At 41.1% G+C, this 25,699-nt stretch overlaps 1 protein-coding gene across 1 annotated transcript in view; it reads left to right on the forward strand.

Annotated features, from left to right (window-relative positions):
• Kcnt2 (potassium sodium-activated channel subfamily T member 2) overlaps positions 1–25,699 on the forward strand; it is a 263,490-nt gene that overhangs the window by 30,991 nt on the left and 206,800 nt on the right. Inside the window, exons 2-3 of the mRNA XM_042701224.1 lie at positions 12,771–12,789; positions 19,041–19,063. Of these exons, the coding sequence (XP_042557158.1) occupies positions 12,771–12,789; positions 19,041–19,063 (42 nt within the window). The remainder of the gene's footprint in view (positions 1–12,770; positions 12,790–19,040; positions 19,064–25,699) is intronic.

Consider the following 25,699-nt stretch of genomic DNA (forward strand, 5'->3'; position numbering starts at 1 on the left):
GCTCAGGTAGCTTGCTTCTGCTAGACGAGGTGCTGGCTGCTGCTTGGGCATTTTGGCTGGATGGGCCAGATGCAGCGATACCCTTGGTGGGCAGCTGATATTAGTAGTTTAGTGGGATGACTGTCCATGTTTAACAGTCAGACCACTAGTCTGTAGCAAGATCTAGCAGAAAGCTTGAGTGTAGCTGCTTCTTAAAGGATTCTAGTTTTACCCCCAAGGATGGCTTATTTTCTCTCTCTCTCTCTCTCTCTCTCTCTCTCTCTCACACACACACACACACACACACACACTTATAAGTCACTTTCCATCTTGCTTTAGCAGAACACAGTTATCAACGAGGAATCCGTTGTAGTAGCACAAAGAACACTTGTTTCAAATTTCTTTTGAGCTGACACATGTAAACCTACCAAGTGCACATCTTTCTGGGGTGACCGGCAGGTGGCTCAGTGTGATTTGTGGGTCAGGTGAGGTAAACACCTCCTCAAGGATTTATCATTTATGGGAGAAACATTTAAAACCTTTTCTTCTACCATGTGAAATACCTATTACGTGCAGTTTTCCATACTCACCTACTGTCCAATCTTACACCCAAACTTCTCACTTTAACCATATTTCACCATACTTTAGTTCCCACTAACCAACCTTTTCCTGTCATCACCATTTCTAGTCTCTCCTAACTGCCATTTTGCTCTCACATCCTGATGTGAACGATGTTAGATTTCACCCATGAGAGGTCATGGGGTACCTGTCCCTCTGTGGCTGGCGTATTTCACTCGACATGGTGCCTTCTAGTGTCATCCACGTCACATCAAATGACAAGGTTCATTCTCTCTTGTCTTTTAATGGCCTAGTGTTTCTGGATCTTGTTACCTTGTCCATTCATGGTGGATGAGCACTGAGGTTATTTTAGCTTAGTGGCTGTTATGAGTAGAGACTCAGTAAGGATGGGAGACGACTTGATTCTTCAGCATACTGATTTTGCTTTCTACACGTATAGTAAACAGTGTTGGATTGCTAGATAGTCCTGGGGCTGTACTTTTATTTTTCCTTGTTGAAGAGCATCTACACTGCCTTCCATAATGCTCTGTTCATGTGCACCCCCATTCACAGCAAGCAAGGTTTCTTTTTTCCCCTCCATATCTGCACTTGTATTTTCATCTTTTGGATGGCAGTCATGTTTATGTAGGGGAAGTGATACTTGGTAGTGGGTTTGGGTTACATTTCCCCAATGTTATTGTGTGGAGAATAGCTGGCTTTTAATGGAATGAAGTGCTGTCTCAATTTTCCTTGCTCATACGGGGACATTTTATTGATGCGGACTTGCTCTTTATAATCAGAAGCCTCTGTCAGTGATATCATCAGCCTGTCTGTGGATCCCCCCAATCGCTGACTCTGTGTTCACCCCTAAAAGTTGCTAAAAGTTGTCCAACCACCTTGTAATCATCATCATCATCATCATCATAACAGCACCTATGTATTTTTTGTTTAAATTAAAGGCTTTGTGACAAAATGTGATGATTTGTTCCTCTTTCGCAATCTTCAAAGGATTTTTATATCCCAATGGGACAGAATTGGTGAGTGGCGAGTTTCTTTTTGGTTTTTAAAACACATTTATGTTATATATTTGAGCTTTCCAGCCTGATTTTAGGGTCAGTATCACGGGAAACTCGCTGAAGTAGGTTAACACACAAAGCATCTCAGTTACATTTGGTGTGCAACAAGAACATTTATGTTGTAATAAGCATTCCTAATATAATCGATTTATTAACTTCAGTTCTCATGTTACATATTATATCTCTATTTGTTCACTCCACATATATGCTATTTTGCACAATTTGATTTAGATCTTTTTTTTTGGTCGTGAACTCTGGGCCTGGGCGCTGTCCCTCAGCTCTTCAGCTCAAGGGAAGCGCCCTACCCCTTGAGCCACAGCACCACTTCCAGTTTTCTGGTGGTTTATTGGGGAGAAGAGTCTCATGGACTTTCCTGCCCAGGCTGGCTTTGAACCAGGATCCTCAGATCTCAGCTTCCTGAGTAGCTAGGATGACAGGCGTGAGCCACCCGTGCCCGGCTTTGACTTAGGTCTTCTATTTTCTCTTTCTCCCTTTCCCTCCCTCACCTCCCCCTTTTCTCCTCTCCTTTGTTCAGTCCCCTCTCCTCTCCTCATTGAACTGAATAGGCTTGTTTAAAGCTAACTTGTTTAAGCTAACTGGGAATGTAAATCTCTTCTAAATCTCAAACGGTTAACATTAGTGCAATGAACACTTGAATGCATACTTAGTTTGAGGAGTCCAATGATCAGAAAGCATCAGGGTTTCATTGGGTTTGAGTTATCCAAAGAGTTATTTTGGAGTGCATAAACTCAAGTTGTTTCTGTGGCTGCCTTATTTCCCTTAGAATACTGTCCTCTGTACCCATCTGTGTTGTAGTTAATTGTGGGCTCCTTTTCTGAGTTTGAATAATATTCCATCGTGTGTGTGCACACATACACACACACAGAGCACATTTTTTAAAAAAAATCCATTCATCTTTCAACAGACATTTGTTGCTTTCCATATCTTGGCTGTTCTGAGTAATGCCATAAAAACCTGGGAATACAACTATCTCTATGAGGTAGTTAATTCATCTCCACCAAGAAGAGGGGCTCTGGGTCTTATGGAAATGCTATTTTTAACTTAATTAAAAAGTTCCATACTGTTTTCCATATGGCTGTACCATGCTACACCCTCACCAAGAGTTTAGAGCAATTCTGTGGCTCTGTAGCCTGAACAGCATTTATTTCTTGTCATTTTACACCCTTCTGGGTGTGAACTAGCATCTCATTGTGGTTGTAATCTGCATTTCCATGATGTTTAGTGCTATGGAAAACTTTTTCATATACCTGCTAGCCAATTTTATATCATGTCTAGAGAAATATATTTTAGATATTCTTGTTTAGGTTATTTGTTGTGCTGTTATGGAGTTATAAAAGTTCTTTATTCATTGCCTATTAACTCTTTATCAGATACTGGTTCCATAACTCTTCTCGCAGTCCGCAGGCTGTGTTCTCATTGTATTCATTGTTTCCTTTGCTGTGAGAAGCTGTTTGTTTACTTTTGCTTTTCTAGCCTGAGTTTTTGTATGATATCCAAAAATAATTGACAAAAGCAGTATGGCTTATGTTCTCTTAAAGCTGATTTAGATTTTCAAGTCTATATTTAGAACTTTTATCCACGTTCTTATGTTTTACTTTTTTTTTCTGTCAGTCGTGGGTCTTGAACTCAGGGTTTGGGAGCTGCCCCTGAGCTTTTGTGTGCTCTATCACTTGAGCCACAGCTCTACGTCCAGCCTTCTGTGGTTAATGGCAGATAAGAGTCTCACAGACTTCGCTGCCTCCATTGGCTTTGGGCTGCCCTCGTCAGCTCTGGATGTCCGGAGTAGCTAGGATCACAGGCGGGGGCTGTGGGCACCTGGCTGTATTTGCTCACTTTTGCTTGTGGATATCTAACTATCCCAGCGTCATGAGTAGAAGGCACCATCCTTTCCATCAACTCTTATCTCATCACACCTCAACGATCTTGTTATCTTGCCATCTCTAGTTGACCATATATACACTTCAGGACATTGCACCCTGTGTGTGTGTGTGTGTGTGTGTGTGTGTGTGTGTGTGTGTGTGTGTGTGTGTGTGTGTGTGGTGTAAGTTTCAAGGAACACTGGAAATCTGTGCTTTCATTTTTCTCCCTAACCTGACCAGTGTGGATGAACATTGGTTAGGTGTGAGTAGGGACTTGTCATTCCAGCCCTGTACAGCCAGAATTCCTTCCTGTTCTTCTCTTTTCCCATGAGCTTCATTAGCACTGAAAAGTCCCTTTTGAAGGTCAGAACTTCAGTAATATTTCAGAGCTACAGCAATAAATAGATCCTTAAAACACCTAATAAATTTCATTTGGGTACGTATAGAGAAAGACAAATTAAGACATAGCTTTATTTCAATATAGTGACTGTGTAGCAGATAAATTCTCGATTTATTTTAATCCTCATAAAAATTTGAGCATTTTTTTATGGAAGAGCTATACCACTGTCAAAACTATCTGAAAAGTAAAGATTGAGAGCATGAGGGGTTATTTTGACAAGTGCAGACAGACATATTTTAGCACATTTTAGGACAATGTGCATTTAAAAAATATTTTAAGGCTAGAATGTAGCTCTGTGGCAAAACACTCGTTTAGCAAGTGCAATGTCCTGGGTTCAGTCCCCAGTATAAATAAAAGAAAAAGACAAAAATAGTTAAAAAATATGGTATTCAAAATAGCCAGTTCTCTGTGAAGAGATTTGTTTCCATGGAGGTCATCTCTTCTGTGTTCCAGTATTAGAGCTGCTCAGAATGGGGGTGAAATCACCGCCACATAAATTAAAACTGAATGTTAAAGACCTAGAAACAGCATACATGCAACCCAAGTCAAAGAAGCCTTTGCTACTGAGAGATGGCTTCAGGCCTAGTAGCTGTCCAGCGATTCAATTGCTCACGGGTGCTGTCCTGATTCCTTCCCAAACCTTTATGAGATTTTCTTGGCTTTCCTCAATGGTTCTTCATGACCGTCACCATTTTCCCAGCAGAAGACCCAAAGCTTCCCATCAGCCACAAGGCACATGCCATCACAAAAGCCTGCTTCCCTGGAGCTCCTTGTAACTAGCTCTAAATGAGCACACTCGCCTGTTAATTGCTCATGAGAAATTCTCCCAATGAACCACATATGTTCTCGGGAGCCACCTTGTACTTCGTGATGCAATAAAGCATCAACTCTCAATGCTATTTATAAAAACCACAGAGAAACCTTGGATTTGTGACAAGGACAGCATCTGAGGCTCAGCCTCATTGCACAGGGACTTCATAGCATTTTGTAGATGTTAAATTAGAGACCACATGTGAGTTTTGCTCTTGACACGTAAGGAAATCATCCAAGAGGTTCTACTTTCATGGGAGTCTTTCATGTGGAAAATGACCTGCAGAAATGAGGTGGGTTTAAGACATGGTACCTCATGCACAGCAGCCTACATAACACATCAGTGTTCAGAAAGAGGAGGGGGAGAGATGAACAGAAGATAGAGCAAACTTTTATCACAGACTTATTTCAAATTCGTATTAAATGGAATAACTTATGTTGGGCCAGTGAAGCTTTTGATTAATGACCATATGGACTAATAGCTTTTTCAATATGATCTTTGTGCTTATGTCTTATTTCTTCACATCTTTCTACATCTCTGTACATATTTTTACTCATAGATCTTCTGCATACTTCTTTGTTGACTTTGGAAAATATTGCATCAAACACTTAAGGTATACAGTCAAAACCTAGGGATATTTTTATCTTGCTTTTAGTGGTGTCTCAAAATAGAAGGCCGTGTTAAATCTCATAGTCTATTTGTGTGCATGCTGCATTTTTCTCATAGGAGGCACCTATATTATGTTTGGGAAGTATTCATTTACCGCATTTAGCTGTGGTAATGATATATAATTTCCTTCTTATCTCTAAGGAAATGTCCTGCAGATAGTATTTTGTTGGTTCGCTCTAGCATGGGGAAACTCTAAAGTCAGCTGATTCATTGTGAAACTATAGGGAAACATCTATTTCGATTTTATGTCATTTCTTTTGTTTTCACTTCCCACGCCCACCACTCCATCTGCCTCTGTGTCATCCCACATCTGTTGCCTCCTGGAACCAGCCGGTTCTGACCTAAGCCAGTTCAGTTTGTCCACCTTGCATACAGGCCACGACAGTGAGCTAGCCAGGCCATTTCTCACTAAGGTCATTTCATTGTGCAGGCCACGTCTCCCAAGTGATGCAGTCTAGATTCCTCAGCTTAATATTCCATGACTGGTATTTCTGGTCTGAGCTGCTCTGGGGACCACGGAATCTGCTCTATTTAGGTCTTGGCTTCCTTTCTTCCCTTATTATTATTTCTGTTGTTGTTGTAGACAGATGTCCTACCTAGCAGGTCATTTCTGCACTGTTTGGATGGCAGGAAATCAGATCTAGAAATAGCAGTCTCCTTGTTCTTGGTAAGACAGGATTCTCCAGTGATCTCTTGACCCAATTATCATCACTGCCTGCTTATTCATGTGGATGTGAATTTTGTATAAGGCAGGAGGTCAGTATCCAATTTCATTCTTCTTCATGTGGATATACAATGTCACGGCACCAACTAGATTGTGAATCTTTCCCTGTCCCTGTAGTTGAAAATCAACTGACCGTTGATACGTGAGTTTATGGCAGAAATTCCTCTTCTGGCTCATTGTCCTTTGTGTCTGTTTGGTGCCAAGAATCATGTTCTTTGGATGATGATGGAATTGTAGTACAATTTGAGGTGAGTTGATCAGTTAACATGATTAATTGGTGACTTTAGTTTTGTTGTTATCACTTGTGTTTGGTTGCAGGGACTTGAGCTGTTAGCCATCTACCGCTTGAACCATACCTCCATTCCATTAGTTTACTTTTTGATTCTGTGATAGTATCCCCAAATTTTACACGGGTTATTCTCAGCCCCTACCTCCTAGGTAGGTTGGCCAGTAGATTACAGTCTTGGACTCTTTGAATAACTATTATCTTGTGTAGCTCCATGTAAATATTTGTTTTTCTATTTTATAAAACTAGAAACTGGGGAACTGGGCTCCAGTAGCTCCCACCTGTAATCCCAGCTACTCAGGAGGCTGAGGATTGTGGGACAAAGCCATAGACAAAGTCTGTGAGACTTTTATCTCCAACAAGTCCAACAAAAAGAAAAAAAAAGCCAGAAGTGGAGCTGTGGCTCAAGTGATAGAGTGCTAGCTAGCCTTGAGCAGCTGTGGCTCAAGTGATAGAGCGCTAGCTAGCCTTGAGCAGAAAACCTAAGGGACAGAGCCCCGGTTCTGAGTTCAAGCTCCAGTACTGGCATCAGAAAAACACACAAACAAAACAAAAGCCAGAAACAAAAACAACAGAAAGAAGAAAAGGGCCCAAAGTACAAGAAATAGGCCACCTACTCACCCCAGGACCTTCCTGCCTGGGAGTCAGAACTGCCCCCTTCTTCCAGTTATGCTCTGAGCTAGTCTCTAGCAAAGACACGCTTTCCCTCAGCTTCTTGCTGACACGTGCCCTTGCTGAAAGGCATCTTGAATGAGGCACTTGTTCCTTCCCATTACGGCTTAGACTGTAGATTTAATTACTTTGAAAATGAATGGAGAAATTACCTCAGGCACAGCATTTTAAATGTCAGCAGAGTAACAATGTTAATTTTCTATTATAAAGCATCAGTGTCATTCTGTCTCTAGGATGAGTGATGTGAAAATAACTTTAGGAAGAGATTGCCGACTTCATGGGTCCTTCAGGCTGTGGGAAGATTGTCTATGACTTCTAATGTGCAAAGTTGTGTCTTAATATTATTTTGTGTGTCTGTGTGTATTTTAAGTAGTCATTTGTTGTTATTCTGCCTGAACAACTTGTAAGTTAAGAAAATGTTTTCTTCAAGTGTTACATGTGAAATGCAACTTAAGCTAATGAACTAATGAAGGACATCATGTGGACAGCCATGTTTTTATTGGCTTATATGGGATTTTGGGTGGGAAATTCTTCCATTTTTCTCCCATTGGGCATGTTAACTATTATATATGGTCTGTAATATATGGGTCATTGCTACTATGATGCATTTTTGGAGAGTATTGTCATGGAAGGATGCAGAGCTCTGTATTGAGATGACCCTGTGATTATTTTCCTTACTCTGCTGAGGTGGTATATCACATTTAGTGCCTGCCCTGTATCCAACCATCCTTGCATTGTTGGAATAAATACCATTTGATCTTCATTGTCAAAGACCTTTTTAATGTATTGTTTGTTTTAGTTTTCTGGTATTTTGCTGTTGTAATTTTCTTAGTTCAAGTATGTCTATGTGGCTTTGGTATTCAGGTTACCTTGGCCTTCCTTGCAAACTGAGTTTGGGAGTTTACCCTTTTCTTCTATTACTTTGGAAGCATTTGAGATGGATTTTTTAAAAAAAAAATTGGGCACACAATTGTTATAAAGACAATGCCCATTTCTTTGAGGTGATTACAGTTTTGTATAGCAACTTAGTAACTCCCCAAGTTCTGTGATTATAGCAGAGTAATTGTACTTACTTGTTGTCAGGGATCGGAAAAGGAATAGATGAGGCATAAGGAAAAAAAAATCCCTGTATTTTCAAGAAGAAAATAAAGACAACAAAGTGCTTCTGGCTCCCCCGCCCCTCTACTTTCTTCAGGTTGTTGGAACGCTAAGTAATAACGTTTCTAGATTCAACAATTTTGCGGAAAGCTCATAGAATAATCCTGATTTGAAGCCTGAGCCCCACGTGTAAGAAAACTGTAACAGAAACAAGGTGTGCAGAACTAACTGTCCACTCCTTCAATTAATTCTCTATGTAGATGGTAACTAGACAGGTCAGTGAGTTTGAAGTACAGATTCTACTTTGCATTTAAATGTTGAGGTGTAGTAAACCCCAAAGAAAATATCTACTAGGAAGGACAGTCATGTTTGTTGCATAGTAGCTTTCACGTTTTTGTCTTGTTTTGTTTGTTTGCTTTTGATTAAAGATAAAATTGGTTGTTAAAAGCAAATTAAAATATAATTGTTTTGGGGGTAATTAACAATTCAGAAGTGGGGAAAAGAAAGAAATTAGAACCTTGCAGGAGTAACCGAAATACAATTAAAAGTGCTTTAATGACCCATCTATCATTTTCACTTTCCTCTTCCCCAGATACTTCAAATTTATTATTTAAATATCTGATCTCCAGCACCTGGTCTTCCTCAAAACTTGCTCCTTCTTCTGTCTCTGTATTTTCTAGAGGTACTGTCGATTCTGTTGTAAGTTTAACTGTGTGTCTTGTTGTACCTCTCATCAGGACAAGCCAACCCTATCCCAGGTTTTCGTGATTTTGTGTGTGAAACCATCTCTCCCTTTTTGCATCCGTCTTAGTCCAAGGCCCTACTGTCTCACCTGAACATTTCGGTAGTTGTGAGTTCCTTTCCTACATCCCACTTTTGTCTTCTTATGATAATTTTTCCCTTTAGAGTTTGTCATTTTTCTTTTTTGAAAACTGTATATACTTATGGAATATGGAATGCTATTTGATCTAGGCAAACATTGTGGAATGGTCGAGTTTAGCTAATGAAGAAGTAGATACACTGTTTTGTCATGTGAGCATTTGAAGTATACTGTCTTAGTAGTTTTGAAATATCTACAGGTCACTAAAAATAAACATCAAGCCAGGTGTGTTGGCCTATGCTTGTAGCTCTCGCTGCTGCTTTGGAAGCTAAGAAAGGGAGATTGCTTGAGCCCAGGAGTTTGGGGCCAGCCTGGACAATGTAAGCAAGACCTCATCTCAAAAATAAGCATCTCAACCACCTAAGTCAACAAAATACTCCCTATTAGACAATATACAACTATGCCTTCCTTGCCTTCCTTCACTTCTGCGTTGGGTAAACATAACAAAACAAAAACCCTTCCCCTAACCTGGAAATTCTTTCCAGAACGGTAAGTAGACAACAGAATTTTCATTTTTACACAAATATTGGGCCCAAATATAATGTGTGCCACAGGCCATCCACAGATAAGGTTTCAAAAAAACGAAATAAATCTCATCATTCTGTAAGGCAAACAGATGGAACCTTTCACCCTAAGGTTTTCAAAGTAATAATTGGTCCTCCAGTTAGAGGTCTTACTAGCATTATTTGTCACAAATATTGAGGTGATCCTGTTGCTAATTAATTGGCACTATTCAGCCAGACAAATAAACAAGCATCTCCTATGTTGACTTAAGAAGTAGTTTTGCCACTGGAATGGTGTTCAGAGAAGTTACGCTCCTGTGTCTCACAGAAGCTGAGAGATGGGCGAATGTTTAAATTGCAGAGGTCGTTCCCAGGTTCTTGAGAAATACATTCCTGGGTAGTAAAGCTCATGCACACAAGAGAAACTCTCTTCCCCAAAGGATGAACATGCGAAGACAGGAGAGAGTACTTTTTAAACACAAACTTCTAACTAAATACAATAAATAAATGGAAGAAGAGGGAGCTGGGGCAGTGGCTAGAGCCTATAATCCCGATCACTGGGGAAGCAGAGATTTTTGGCCATGACTGTACTGAGCCAGCTTAGCAAAGGAGCTCAGGAGCCTGCACCCCAGCCAGTAGCTTTGCCTGTCATCCCCAATGACCGTGAAAAGCACAAACGAGAAGCCTAGGATTGGCCACACATAAAGCAGTATTCTCCCTTGAAAATAACGCTAAAAGGAGCCTGGAGGCGCGGCTTAAGTGGTACAGTACCTGTCTAGCAAGTACAAAGCCCCCAAGTTCAACTCCCAGTGCTGCCCATTAAAGGGCAGGACTCATTTTCTTTATTGTCAGCCTGGGGAATTAAGCCTCCTGTGTTTAATTCCTATTTGCCTGTGCAGCATGAATAACCTTCGAATGCTTTCCAGTCAGGCTAAGACAACACTTGGAAGTTTTAAGGGGCTCCCGGGGCTGGTGGTTCTCCTGGAGTTCCTGCTTTCTCCTGATTCCTCATCCTCTTCTCACGGACTTTCATCTGCATTGTTCTTATTTGATCAAAATTCACCCCACAGTGTTCAGCAAAACCGCTGTGTCCGCTTCCCTTCTCCCTTCTCTAGTTAGCATTCTGCACATTTCTCTCTGCCCTTCGCGTGGCTCACAGCTGCCTTCGCACAGCTGAGGCTGAGGCTCTGTGAACACGGCGATTCTCCCTCATCTCTGTATCCCTTCATGGCAAGTTCAAAGTAGCCTCTCTCCATACCTTACTGGTCTGCGGAGACCAATGGATAAATTATTGAAAAGCTAAAAGACAGAATAATTAAATATCTGGGTGGAGAAAGCCTTACTACGATTAAGAAAAAAAAATAGACCCTAGAACTAGTTTCTTGAGGAAAAAGAAAAGAAATAAAATCGATTTCACATGTCTCATGTGTCCACCAACACACTGAAAATAATATGCCAGTAGATGAGGTTATTTTTAAGCATTTTATGCAGTTTATCTGATAAGGGCTTAGAGTCGAGTGTTGGTGGCTCAGGTTTACAATCCTAGCTACTTGGGAAGCTGAGATTGAGAAGATGGTGGCTGTAGACCAGCCTGGAGAGAAAAGTCCATGAGTTTTCAGGGAGAAAGGTCATTGTGAGGACAGGCACCGGTGATCTCAGCAAATGCAGGGAGTCTAAAAACAGTGGATTACAGCCCAGGTGCATGCTGGGTAAGACATAAAACCCTATCTAAAAAAATAGCCACTGAAAAATAGGGCTGGAGGTCCGGCTCACCTGGCGGAACACCTGCCTAGAACACCAGGATGTGGCGCTTTATTTATGGTCAAATTAAAGAAAAAGAATTAAGTCCCTCTGTACATCACTTTTGTAATAACAATGAAAAACATTTAATAAAAAAGGATTAAATAAAAAATCCAGAAATAAAGATAAAAATGAAATATTTTCTAACCACAGAAAAGATATCACATATAAACTTAAGAAAACCCACATGTGGGGCTGGGAAGGTGGCTCAGTGGTAGAGCGCTTGCCTCACATGCATGAAGCCCTGGGTTCAATTCCTCAGCACCACATAAGCAGAGAAAGCCAGAAGTGGTGCTTTGGTTCTAGTGGTAGCTAGCCTTGAGCTGAAGAGCTGAGGGACAGCGCCCAGGCCCAGAGTTCAGGCCCCGCGACCTGACCCCCCCACAAAAACCCCACATATTAAAACAAGATTGCATATTTAGCAGAATTCTTTTTTATAATTATACTACTTATCATGGCAGTGGATGAATAGTAAGAGAGGAGCTGCGGTGCATTGCTAGCAGAAACTGTGTACACTTCTTTCAAAAGTAATCTGTCAGTGTTTTGTCCAGAACAATCACATATTTCTTCCCGTTGACCATGTAAATCGATGTTTGGGAGTCTTTCCTAAACTTGTAGTCTAAAACTCAGCCAAGAGCTTAGATTATTCAAAGTTCATTTATAATAGGGTAAAACTGGAAGTACTGTACGTCTTCAAAAGTGGAGGAATGACTTACTAATTAATGATTATATATATTTTATATATGTTCAAAGGAAATTCCTATCTGTCTGTCTATCTCTCACCATTTGAACCACTTTCCTAGGCTTTTTTGCTCTAGTTTTTTGTGATAGGCTCTGTCTCTCTCTGTCTGTCTCTCTGTCTCTCTCTCTCCTTTTTGCCTGGGCTAGCCTGGACCACTGTTCTGAGTAGGCCTCCAGTGTCGCTGGAATCACAGGTGCAAACCATACTTCATAAGTGAGACCTTGCTAACTTTACCTGGGTTGGCTTGGGGTCCACATTCACCTCACTTTATCGTCTCATATTTGATTGGCATATGGATGCCAGCCACCATGCCCAGCCCCAAACATATTTTTCTTTTTTTTTTCTTTATTGTTGGTCATGGGACCTGGGCTCTGTCCCTCAGCTCTTCAGCTCCAGGCTACTGCTCTACCACTTGAGCCACAGCGCCACTTCTGGCTTTTTCTGTTTATGTGGTGCTGAGGAATCGAACCCTGGGCCTCATGCCTGTGAGGCAAGCACTCTACCACTGAGCCACCCTCCCAGCCCCCAAACATGCTTTTCTAAATATGGGAAATGAATTCTTTGGATCATAATCTGTTGTTGCAAGATTATGCATAGCATTATCTATTATTTACTGAAACAAAATTCAATTTATTTGCTAGGAACCGTCTTAAGAGTAAAACTATGTGTGGCAAAAATTGTGGAAAAGATAGTCTACATTTGGCTGACTTTGTACATAGCTCGTATGTAAGGGGATTAATTTAAAGGAAATATTCAGGTTCCCCTGCCCCCATAAGACAGTTGCCTGTGCCTATGTTTTAAACTATTTTACAATTTTTATTTGTGCGTAGCCTAGTGTGCATTTGAAATAAACGTGTCCCTCAAGTTGTTACTTACTTCTTGAGTAATAACAATAAATTGTCACCTTGTAGTGGCGCAGGGCCTATTTTATGACAGTTTGGACTGTCATAACATAATTCACCGGCCAGATGAAATTGTCAGTACCGGCAGAGTCTTCAGCCGCCAGCCATCAGCATCTGTCTTGCTCTCCTCTACCAAGAACTTCCATGGCTTGAGAGTCTGCGTGAGGCTGAACCATTGTGAGAGACTGGATGACAACTCAAGTTTTCTATGTAATAAAAATTAAGGCTTGCATATTTAACTTAGTGTATGCTTTCTAGTTTTGTTGTATTTGCAGAACTGCTCACAGGGTACATTTGAACTGCGTACAGGAAAGAGTAATGAGAAGCCCATTAAAAGTGTTTTGCAAATGAAGCAAATTGAACACATGAATCACGCGTTTATGCAATGTAGTGGCTTGTTACCCTTGGCTCGTAGCCTCTTTGTTTATGGTTGCATGTTCCTGGCAAATGATCCACCAGGTTCCCAAAGACACTAGTGATTCTGGTAAGTTACGTATGACTTGGCTTTTTGCACTGGTTGTGAAAATATTATTCCTCTTATTTTCTGACAAATAATCCAGTACAAAAAAAAAATACTCCAAAAGAAACAGAGGAAAAAAACAGCTCAGACTCAAGAAAAATAAACTTATATATATATAAACACACATGAATACACACTTGGACAGATTTTCCAAGGCTTAAAAAATTTAATAATATATAATTAGTGATGATATTTTTACTTAATTTGTTAAATTGACAAAAAAGTGGTTTTTTTCCCACTTAGCAATTAGGTTATTCTTTGTATAGATCACCCAAAAATGTACATATTCACATGATATAAAATTATATATACCATTTCTCCATTGGAAAATAGATCGAGAACTAGCTCGAATGTAGAAACTTCTTGGATCTCATGATATTATTTTAATTAGAAAGAAAAAAATCAACCCATCCCTCAAATATAATACCAGCTTTCAGTTAAAGAGTACAGGTTTGGTGAGTGTAAAATATCTCCCAGTTTTCCAGGATGCAATTGTGTCACATTTTGGTGGCAAGAATGAACTAGGACAGGGCTTCCTGTGACAGGAGAATAACTAAAGCCCATTGCTTTGGTTGAGTAATTCTGGGAGAGATCGTTTGTTCACAAAGTTTGACCCCACTGAAAACAAAAGATATGTGTTAACATAGGGCATCCGCGTTTATTTAAACAAATGTAAGGCCAGGTGCTGGAGGCTCGTGCCTGTAACCCTAGCTACTCAGAAAGCTGAACTTTGTGGATCCTTGTTTGAAGCCAGTATGGGCATGGAAATCCCTGAAATCCTTATCTCCAGCTAACCAGCAAGAGCCAGAAGTGGCTCAAGTGTTGAGTGTCAGCCTGGAGTGAAAAGTGAAGGGCCAGTGCCCAGGCCTGGAGTTCAAGCCCAAATGCTGACACAAAACAAGAATAACAAAAATCAACGAAAAGGAATGTTGAGGGCCAGAAAATCAGTTTGTTGCTCTTCTTACTTAACTTGATCTTGTTCCCAAATAAGACTTCCAATTTATCAGAATTATTTTTCACCTCCCGATCTGAAGTAACCTCAGACTTTTGGAATCCTTTGAATGAGATGACATGGGTGCCTGGTAAGCAAATGCAATTACTCTACTTCCTCATCAATCCTTCGTGCCTGCCGGGTGGCACTGTCATTTGCCTTTCAACCCACCATTCCTTTAACATTATGCTGACTCATAAAATTTGTATGAGAAGAGTATCCACAGGGCCAGGAAAAAATATATCCTATTAATTAAGTTTGAGCTGCAGTGTTTGCCAGGATCCTAATATTCCTCCTGAAAGGGCATCAGATGCCATTTTGTATGTTTTGATAAAAATTAATTTTCACTGGATATTATTATAACTTTTGGATTTTTTTTTTGCCATTTCTATACCTTTTCTAGGCCGGAATGGTTTAACTTTTATAAACTATTGGGCTGATGCCTGCAAAATGAAGAATCTTGTTATTTTACTGATATCATAACCAGTCATTCTTCATTTTATAAAGAAAATATAGGGCTGGAGGGTATAATAGCAATGAGCCTGTTTAAAGAAAACAAACTTAATATGAGACAGATATACAACTACTTAGAGAGTTCAGTAGTTACTTAGAATTAGACCTTTGTCCCTCATATTAATCCCAGTGGTACAAAATACCTTGATCTTCCTCTTTGCTTATTTTATTCGGTTACAACAAAGGAGGTTGGAAATGGTTAGGGCAAGCACCTGACATGCTTGGTGGGAAAAAGAAAGAAGGACAGCAAGCAGACTTTGTAAGAGTTTGGGGTTCATTATAGTATGGGTATTTTGGACATATTTTTAGCACAAGGGCCAGCCTCTTAGCGCATTCTGGATCACTTTACCTCGATAGCTCCTGCTGTTTAGATAACAGGCACCTCTTCTCAAGGACACTAGACAGAGCGAATGAAAGGCTGTCTTTATTACAGAACAAAATGGAGTGCTCTGTTCAAGGACCTGGAACCACGGCAGGCTCCTCAGAGGGGGAGCCGCAGCCATGCGTGTTGATTTAACTGAGGGTCGCAGTAAGTACCGTGCACAGTGGCTGCGCGGTGAGCTAGTGTGACTGGGGAAGGAAGCCTCTCCTCTGGCCGTGACTCGGAGAAGCGTGAAGAGGGTCAAGAGAGCTGCAGGAGGACACAGAGGAAGGGGCTCGGGGGTCACCGCCCCGACTTTAAAGCTGAATCTTCCTTTCCCATGGATGGCTGAGATATTCTCAACCCTGTCCAAGACACAGGAGAAGACGGTTGTACGTGGTATCCCCTGCCTTCTGTCCGAAGCCAGGCCTGTATGTGAAAACGAGAGTCCTGGGAGTCGTCATGGCCGAGAGGCCCAAGGTTATTTTTGTCCTCCTCTTGGTTCCTCGGCAGAATTCCCATTCCTTTCTCAGGCCTGTCTCCCCTCTTTACTATCCTCAGCACCTTTCTGCCATCTGTTGGTTCTCCTCTTCTACCTGGCCTTGTTCATTCACGGACAGTTCCCCAATATCACAGTTACGCTTTGTTTTTCAAACAAAACCCAGGGTAGTTATTAGTAGTGTTCAGGTCCTTGTGTCACACGCGGATGGACACGGTTGACCGGAGTCATGGGTGGAAGGCAGAAGCAGGGTCTCGGGGTCCTCTGAGCAGGGGTGAATCCTCGCCAGGCTAGCAGGAGGCCGCAGAGGCCGAGGCCTGCTTCTGCCTTCTCTTCTCTCCCGGAGGCCGAGGCCTGCGGAGACTTCCTGACTTGAGTCCTGAAGTCACTCATGGGCAACAAGGCAGAGACATTCACGGGGACTATGAGCTGATGACACAGCCTGCCAGCTTGCGCCATGCCGGCGTGGCACCACATACACAGGTGGAGGGTTTCTTTACACTTAGAGAAAGGTATAGCGACATGCTGTTCTTAAAGTTTCCATGGGGTTCTCACCAACTCTCCTCTGCACTGTGTCCGCTTCTTAATTATGCATTTTCCCTTTTTATAGCCCAGCACCGTTGACTCAGAGAACAGAAGTGTCTGCTCCAGGGGGAGAGACTCCTGTGATAACGGAGGGGAGAGAGACTCACACACACACACACACTCAGAGACACAGAGACACACACATACATGCACCCAGAGTCACAGAGAGACACATACACACTCAGAGACACAGAGACACACACATACATACACCCAGAGTCACAGAGAGACACATACACACTCAGAGACACAGAGACACACACAGAGACACAGAGAGACACACACACTCAGAGACACAGAGAGAGACACACAGAGAAACAGAGAGACACACACACAGAGACACAGACAGACACACATACACACACAGAGAAACAGAGAGAGACACACACAGAGTCACAGAGAGACACATACACACTCAGAGACACAGAGACACACACAGAGACAGAGAGACACACACACTCAGAGACACAGAGAGAGACACACACACAGAGACACAGACAGACACACATACACACACAGAGAAACAGAGAGAGACACACACACAGACAGAGTCACAGAGACACACATACACACTCAGAGACACAGAGACACACACATACATACACTCAGAGTCACAGAGACACATACACACTCAGAGACACAGAGACACACACACAGAGACACAGAGAGACACACACACTCAGAGAAACAGACACACATACACACATTCAGAGACACAAAGACACACACACACACTCAGAGACCCAGAGAGACACATATACACACTCAGAGAAACAGAGAGAGGCACACAGAGACAGACACTCAGAGAGAAACAGAGAGAGAAAGAGAGAGAAGAATAGAGAAAGAGGAATAGAAAAACAGAGAGTAAGAGGAGAGGGAGGAGGAAGGGGAAGGGAGAGAGTTAGAAACAGACCCTGCTCCTTTCCTGGAGTTTACAGGGAGGGAGGGGGAGGGGAAAGCAAAAGGAAGGGGGAGGGAGGGAGAAAGAGAGGGAAGGAGAGAGAGAGAGAGAGAGAGAGAGAGAGAGAGGAAGGAGGAGATGGAGAGGGAGGGGGAAGGGGGAGAAACAGATTACCCCCCTCATTTCCTGGAGTCTACAGAGAGGGAGAGGGAGGGAGGAGGAGGAGGAGGAGGAGGGAAGGGGAAAGTGGGGGGGGGGGGAAGGGGCAGGGGGAGGGGAAGGAAGAGGGAAAATGAGAGGTAGGGAGGGAGGGAAGGGGAGAAAGGGAGGGAGGGAGGGAGAGGGAGAGGAAGGGAGGGAGGGAAGGAGACAGAGAGAGAGAGAGAGAGAGAAACAGAGAGACCTTGCTCACTTCCTGGAGTCTGCTGGCTGATTTATTTTCGAACCTCTGCAAGTGATCTCATCTTGTGCTTAGTTTTAAGTTTGTGTACATAGGTTAAGTACAAGCATGGTCTAGCTATAAAATCTTATCTGGTATCCTGTATATTAACATAAGGGTAACTTATCAGAGGCTGAGGATGCAGTCTTCCTTTTGATACTCCTTTATTATAATAATATAACAGCAATCACTTATGTAATATAAAAAAACAGCCATTTTTTCCCTGACAGAATAATCATAAAATGTGCCACATTTTAAATATGCCATCTTCATTCTGTGTATTTTCTTACACATAGTACTTGAAGCAAAACAGTTAAAGAGAATCTTGAAAATCCAAATGTTTGATTTTTTCCCAATAATTTTTTTGCCAGTTTTGCACTTACATTTTTTATTTTCTCCTCTAGCTTCTCCCGAGACAGTGCATACATTTGAAAGGCCATCTACTTGAGCAGTGAATTTCTTTTTACTCTCTCTCATTTTCTCTCCTTAAGCTGAGGATAAGCATATGGGAGTAGGATTGAATTGAAGACAAGCTGTTGATTTCTATTGAACACTGAAAAAAAAGAAGTAAAGTATCGAAAACATTGAACTATCCAGCAATGGGCAAAATGTGTCCCAATGTAAAATCATTCTAGTGGGAGGCATGCATGAAGCAAGGTGAAGTCCTGATTTTCTTGCTTTGTCTTCATGGTTTTCTAGCTGTGCATTTCCAGAGACAGAATTAAGACCATGCAGCACATCCAAAATCTTCCCACTGGCAAGCAGAGAATTATTGCCATACCTGTCATCCTATTATTGGTTGGCCCTCTTTTGCTTTGTTATTTTCAGAACCACATAGTTAGGCATAGCATATTCACAGCTCTCTACCTCTTAAAAAAGACTAAACATAGATAGGAAACAGTCTAGGGTTATTAAATGTTCTGATTTAATATAAATTTGGAAGCATGGAGTTTTTGAGTATTATAGAGACTGCAAGCCCTTGGAGAGATTGGAGGGTCTTTTCCAGCTTTGATACAGGCCGCACACGTCTTTGTTGGTGATCTGGCTAGACTGAAGAGACAGCAGCTTCTAATTCAATGTGGGCTGACCAGAGCCAGGAACAGGTCAATCTTAAATCAGTTGTCAAATGCAGGCTCTCTGTCTGTCTTAGGGCCGCTCACCTCCCTCACATCTGTCTTCAAACTCATTGTATTTCTTCGTAATGCATCTGGGTGTCAAGACTCGGGAGACTTTCTGCTGAACAGGAAGAAGTCTCTAGACAAGTGTGTTGTACAGTCTGCTGTTGAGAACTTTAAACTCCATTAAAACAGCCAGAGCCACTTCAGTGCAACCTTCTTTTCAGCTTGCAATTAAAAAAAAATACCCAAATGCATCTCAATAGGAGACTTTCATGATTCGTAAATTAGGCCGTCTCTGGGATTGCCTGTTGAGAGAATATTGGACACCTGTTCCCAGAGCCTATTATGGTCCATTTTCAACAGAAGCCTTGAGAAGGTTCTAGGGCTGGTGAAAAGAATTCATTCTTGAATTTTTGTCAGTCATCAGAGTTTTAGGAAGATGTAACTCATCATAAATAAACCAACCATGCAATATTTGAGTCTGATCACATTAAAAAAAGCTATACATACATGTGACTGCATAATGAAATGATGTATAATGAGGTTTTATATATATACATATGTATATATATGCATATATATTATATACACACACAAACATATATATACATATATGTATGTATATATATATATATATATATATATATATATATAGTTTTACTCCCTTGTCCATTCTCATTCTGTGTGTGTGGTTATGATGTGTTGAATGTGTTCCCCCCCCCCAAATTGAAAATGTAACTCCCCTCAATGCGCTATTGCTGTGAGGTGGGTCTTCTGGGAAGGGGTTGAAGTTATGGGAATCCATTCTCATAGGTGCATTATGCAAACTCTAAAGACTTTGTCCTTCCGATTCCGTTTCTTTCTCTTGCTAACTCTTGCCTTCTCCTGCCATGAGGTGACAAAACACAGGAGCCTGCGGAGATGTGGTCCTCTAAGTCTGGGATAGCCCAACCTCTAGTATCATAACACATGTTATGATACACATTCACAAATCCTGTCATGATAAAACAGATTAAATAGAGATCGCCTAGTTCCCGTAGGACTCTTCAGTGTTGCTCTCCTCTCTTTTCCTGGCATTGAGTTTATGACATTATACTTGCTAGGCAGACACTTTTCCACTTGGACCATCTGTCCAGCCTCTTACTGCCTTGGTAGTTTCTGAGGTAGAATATTCCTTGGTGCCCAGGCTGGCCTGCTGCTCACCTTCTCCTCACGTCATTGGGATGAAACACTGTGTCCTTGTATGCGGTCACTGAGATGGAGTCTGCTGAACATGAGCTTGTGATGCTCTGGCTGCCATTGAATTGGTATTTGCTGCTCTCCACACCACAAATAGCGAGGATCACAGGCTTGCACTGCTGCACAGCTTTGATGTTACTTTTTGCCTATGACATTCCTCATGTGACATTTTACTTTGAAGCTTAGAATTCATGTCTTAAAAAAATAGGGTTATAGTAGAGAAAAAAAATAAAGAAAAACAATGACTTCCTAAACTGTACATTTGAATAATAGAATAGAAATTGTACTTTGTTGGACCTAAGGGGGATGTTTTAAAGAACTGTGAAAACAGATTTTCTTATATATGCATTTTTTTTCAGTATAGAAGTTCAAGTCAAAGAAAAGGAGTTTTTACTGTTTTTATTTATTTACTAGTTTTCTTTGATTTGCTTCTGGAGTGGTCAGCCTTCATCCCTGTGGGCGAGAGATCAGTTTAAAGAGAGGAAGGATTTATGTTGGCTCATGGTTTTGGAGAGTTCAGTCTGTGGTTCCTGCTGTGTAATCTGGTCAGAGCATCATGGTGGAGGAATGTGTTAGCTGAGGGAGTTCGTTTCCTCATAGCTGACAGGAAGTGGAAGGTAGGGGGTGGGAGCAAGGACTGGGTCCAACCTTCACAGGCATACTCCTGCGATCCACTTCCTCCTGCCAGGCCCTATGCCCAGGACCTCCCAAAATGGCACCTCTAGCTGGAGACTAACCCACAACCCTGGAGCCTTTTTGGAAAAAACTTAATAGCCAAGTCATAATACCCTTGTGTCCTTATTTTCCTAGCTTTAAAATGTGTTGTTTATTTAATGAGCAACTCTGTGGATGGCCTTCAAGTTATTTCTCAATGTGTGTCCCTACTCACTAAGAAAATGACTAGTTTCTGGACCCATTCCCGATCTCCCAATTCACAACCCACGTATTTTAGAGGATCTCTGAGTTGAGTTAGTCTTACAGTTTGAAAAGTAGTGCCTTAAAATATTTTTCCGATAGACTTTACTTTTAATCTGTTCCTTCCAGAAATGATGGATTCACAATGAACAATTCTTAAAAACACAGCCTGTGTGTTTTGTTCAAATTTGTATGCCTGTTGAGGGAATATAAATAGGCAAGAGAGAAATACGAATAAGGAGATTCACTCCATCAGTAAGAGATCACATTATTAGCATATGGTGACTTCACACATGTCTACGTGCAGACACAGATGTAGCTACAAGAAGAAATAGAGGGAGTTAGATGAATGAATAGATTGAAGAACAAGAAAGGATTTTACTGAATGGAATTGGTCTCCAGGTATTGCTGTACAATGAAATATATTGTTAATGTTTCTGACTTCTGAGTTATTTAGAAGACAAAGAAATTTAAGCAACATTGAAATGACTGCTGAGTTTACAATACAATACAATACAATACAATACAATACAATACAATGCTTCTGGACAAGCATTGCTGTCCAGAGTGCTTCTAAGTGCTCTGGAATGTAGTAGCAGTTTGAGATGGGTATGTTTCAAGGTTAGAAATCTGTTGCCTGTTCAGTGAATGACAAACTTCTTTTTTTTTTTTTTTGTAATGACAAGGTTCACATTCCCTTCTACAAATGTTATTTCAAACAATATTTAAGCTCATTTATATATTTAGGCACACCGTCTCACTTATGGTAGCTAATACAGTGTCTTCCTTCCTGAGTTTCTTTTGTTGGGAAGTACTGGGGTGCTCCACCACTTGAGTTACATTTCCAGACCTTCCTACTTTAATGACTTTTCCAGAGGTGTCTTGTGTTTTACCCCAGATTGTGAGTTTTCTATTTATGGCCACCTCCATAGCTGGGATCATATCTGTGATCCACTATGCCCAATTTATTTGTTAAGATGGGATCTCAGTAACTTTTTGGCTGGCCTTGACCTATAATCCTGGTGATCCCTGCTTGGGTAATAGCTGGGATTACAGATATGCACAACCATACCTGACCCTTGAGTTTTCATTTCTTAAATGCAAAGATTTCATTCAAGATTTGTATCCTTTTCCCATCTCAAAGTCTGAATTGTATTGTTCCCATCACGCATGCTTGAAAAGGTATGTTTTCTTTATATGGCAAGACCAAATTCTCTGAGGGCGGGCTTCTTTCCTCGTCCTTCATGGTATAATGCTGTGGAAATGCACACAAGCATTGTATCCTTGGACAAATCTTCTGCCATTCTTTTTTCTTATGAGTGCAGTAAATTCTTTTTCTATGAATCTGTTCCTTTGCTTTGCCATAATTTTTTTATAGTAAGTCTTTAAATTGCTGGATTTAAGTTATTAGTGTACAGTTTTTTTAATAATGTCATTAATAATTTTACATTTCCACTTTTCTTTTTCCTTTGTACCCTTTTCCCTTTTATTTTCACTCTTCATTTTCCCTTCCTCCCTCCCTTCCTCCCATCTTCTCTTCCTTCTTCCCTTACATCTTTCCTTCCTTGTTTTGTTTTCCTTCTTCTTTCTTCTGTATCTGTTTGGGTCCAGGTTTATTTTCTTCTGTTGCTTCACAGTGCAGTAGTTCTGTAAATAACTGGAAGATTACACCACTTAGACTCTTAGGGTTTAGCTTTTCCTTCTTTGCCATCACTCTTCTGTTTGCCGCTCGCTCTTCTGTTTAGGACAAGGGTGTGGTGGACTTTTAATAACAGAGCTGCCAGGTGCCTGTTCTACCCCCTCCTCCCCCAGAATGACTGAAGGCCCAGGGCCTGGAGTGTGAGGTGGTAGCCTGTCATCCCTCCTCCCTGCCTCAGAGCGCACAGGGGGTCTTCCCTGACAGAAGGACCAACGTATAAAACAATCGGTGAGACTTGTTCAACATTAAAATTTTGTGTTTTTCACCCCAAGAGACAACAGCGAAAGCAGACTCGTGAGGCTGTACTCAGAGAGTGGAAGACAGGCCTTGTGAGTGGAGTGGAGCCGGTGCTGCTGCTGTGGAAGCTGCAGAGAACCGGAGCGCTCGCCCCCTCCCCTTGCAGGTGCAGATGCTTGGATGGAGAACCTGGCAAGTCATCAGACAGTCAGCTATGTTTACCACCTGACTCAGTAATTCCCAGAGCGAAGGAAACAAACACTGACACAAAGGTGTTTAGAGCAGCATTGCTCGTACTGCCAAAGCAGAAGCCAAGCGACCGATAGGTAAATCCAACACATGGATATATAAATGAAAAGTGGTATGCCAATGCAGACAACTATTATGCAGCACAGAAAAGGGAATAAAGTGCCAAGGCAATAGTAAATGAAGGTTGGAAACACCGGGCATGAGAAGAGACAGAAAGAAACAAAGATTAAATACTTCTTGATTTCAATCACCTGAAGTCTTTGACAAGGAACATGTATTTTTTTTTAAAGCATAAAGTATACCAGTGGTGTGTAGGAGCTGGGCAGATGGAGTTCACTATGTGACAGGGTTTATTTTGAGGATACAAGTACTCTTCTCAGCTTTGTTTTGGTGGTGGTGTATGTTTTCACTTGAGTGTGGAAACCATTGCATATGTAAATGGTCTATTTATGAATAACATTACAATACAGCCATCAAGAAAGGCTATGTGTGGTGTGGTTTTGAGGTTCCCATGAGGTTCAGCAGCCCCCTCCCCCCTTTTTGTTGATGGTGTTCCCCAAGTCCCTGTGTTCGGCTTCTTCTTGCTTTGGATTCTTTGTAAGTCCTGTTTTCGCTAGTCACTCATTTCATGATTGTGGTGCAGGAAAGATTAAATGGATGAAAGTTACAGTATTCCTTCTTTGTTCTCTTTTTAATGTTGTGGTTGTCTCTCTCTATTGTGCTTGCATGCAGTAGAAGTAAAGCATCTGAACCCAGACAGTGTGTGCGCGTGGTGTGTGTGTGTGTGTGTGTGTGTGTGTGTGTGTGTGTGTGTGTGCGTGTGCGCACACACTGGGGCTTGAAGTCTGGGCCTTATATTCTTGCTTAGATTTCTGGCCCAAAGCTTGTGCTCTGCCACATTAGCTGCTTCTGCCTTTTTTTGGTGGTGAACTGGAGATGTGTGTCTCAGATATCTCTGCCTGAGCTGGCTTTGAACTTTGATCATCAGACCTCAGCCTCCTGAGTAGCTAGGATTACAGATGTGAGCCACAAGTGCTCAGCAGAAACTGCACAGTTTTAAGTTGGAGTTAAGGCTGTGGAGAAAAGGCTCAGATTTCATTGTAATTTTAACCTCTGCTAGTTGGTTTGACATGCATGGAGGAAAAAAAACCCTGTTTGCATCAAAGTATTCAATATCCAGATCTACTGGGATTTTGAAGAGTTCACTGAGGTTGGAGTTTTAAAAAAATATTATTTGCTAAAAAGAAAATTAATGTTTTTTCTTTTCTCATTTCTCACCCTAAAATATTTCATAAGCTTTAACTTTATTCCAAACTTTTTATGAAGTCAGTTATTATTACAAAGTTACGTTTTTCTCAACTGCTCATATTCTGGGACAACCACACTGTCTGGTCTCCTAAGAGCCATGATTTGTGTTATAAAACAAATGTGCTCATGTAGAACAAGGCAGCAAAAGTCCAGCCATGCCAGAGGGTTTAATAGAGCTCGGGGCCTTCTGTTTCCAGTGAACTCTCGACATCTAAAAAAAAATTAGTTTGAAAGTCTTGCTCAGTGAGAATAGGAGAATATGGAATCCTATCAAAGACAATGCAGGGACCATCAGAATGTGTCTAACATCCAGCAATTCCATTTCAGACCGAAAATATATTAGACAAATCTGTTACCAATTTCTAAATCTACAGTTCTCCCAGCTTCTCTTCCTCCTTTTCTAATTGGAGCTCCACTTAACAAAAACAATATTCTGCTTTCAGAAGAGTTATTTGAAGCACAAATCTCTATCGTTATTATCTCTGTCTCTATATCTCTAGTTCTTTTTTCTCTCTATAAGCACATCTATATACCTTTATACATCTATAAAAAATTATTTAATTTCTGAATAGGTAGTACACGATTTGCAATTTAAAACAAATATAAACAGGAATTAGCATGAGGATTCTCTCCAGTTGATATGTACAAACACGATCCTTCTGGGTTTTCTGTTTCCAGGATATGCTTCAAGAGATAAGTCTATGAATTTGGAATTAAATATATGTGCATGTTCTTTTCTTTGTTATACAAACAAGAATGGTTTCTTGTTTTTTTTTTCTTTTTTTTTGACCTTATAGGCTATTTTAGAAGATAGTTCTGCCACAGTACTAGGAGTTTCCCTGAATTTTTAAAACTGACAGTATGATCTTTAACTGTGGGATGCCGTAGTGGTTTTGTTTTTATTTGTTTGTGTTGTGCCACTCTTGAAGTAAGCTTTTATGGATTGCTTTGGAGGTTGCTTGAGAAACTTATCTATGCTGCTTTGTTTCTGATCAACTTTTCCTTTTACTGCTGAGTAATATTCCTTTATAAAGACAGATGCCTTAGTTTGCTTGAAAATGCACTCATTGGAGGGCCATTGGGAAGGCTCCAGTTTTGGATTAATGCTGCCACAAACTTGTGTGCAGATTCTTCTGGAAGCATAA

Source organism: Dipodomys spectabilis, unplaced genomic scaffold (assembly GCF_019054845.1).
Source record: "Dipodomys spectabilis isolate Male_0828 unplaced genomic scaffold, ASM1905484v1 ptg000288l, whole genome shotgun sequence".
NCBI classification, from domain to species: Eukaryota; Metazoa; Chordata; class Mammalia; order Rodentia; family Heteromyidae; genus Dipodomys; species Dipodomys spectabilis.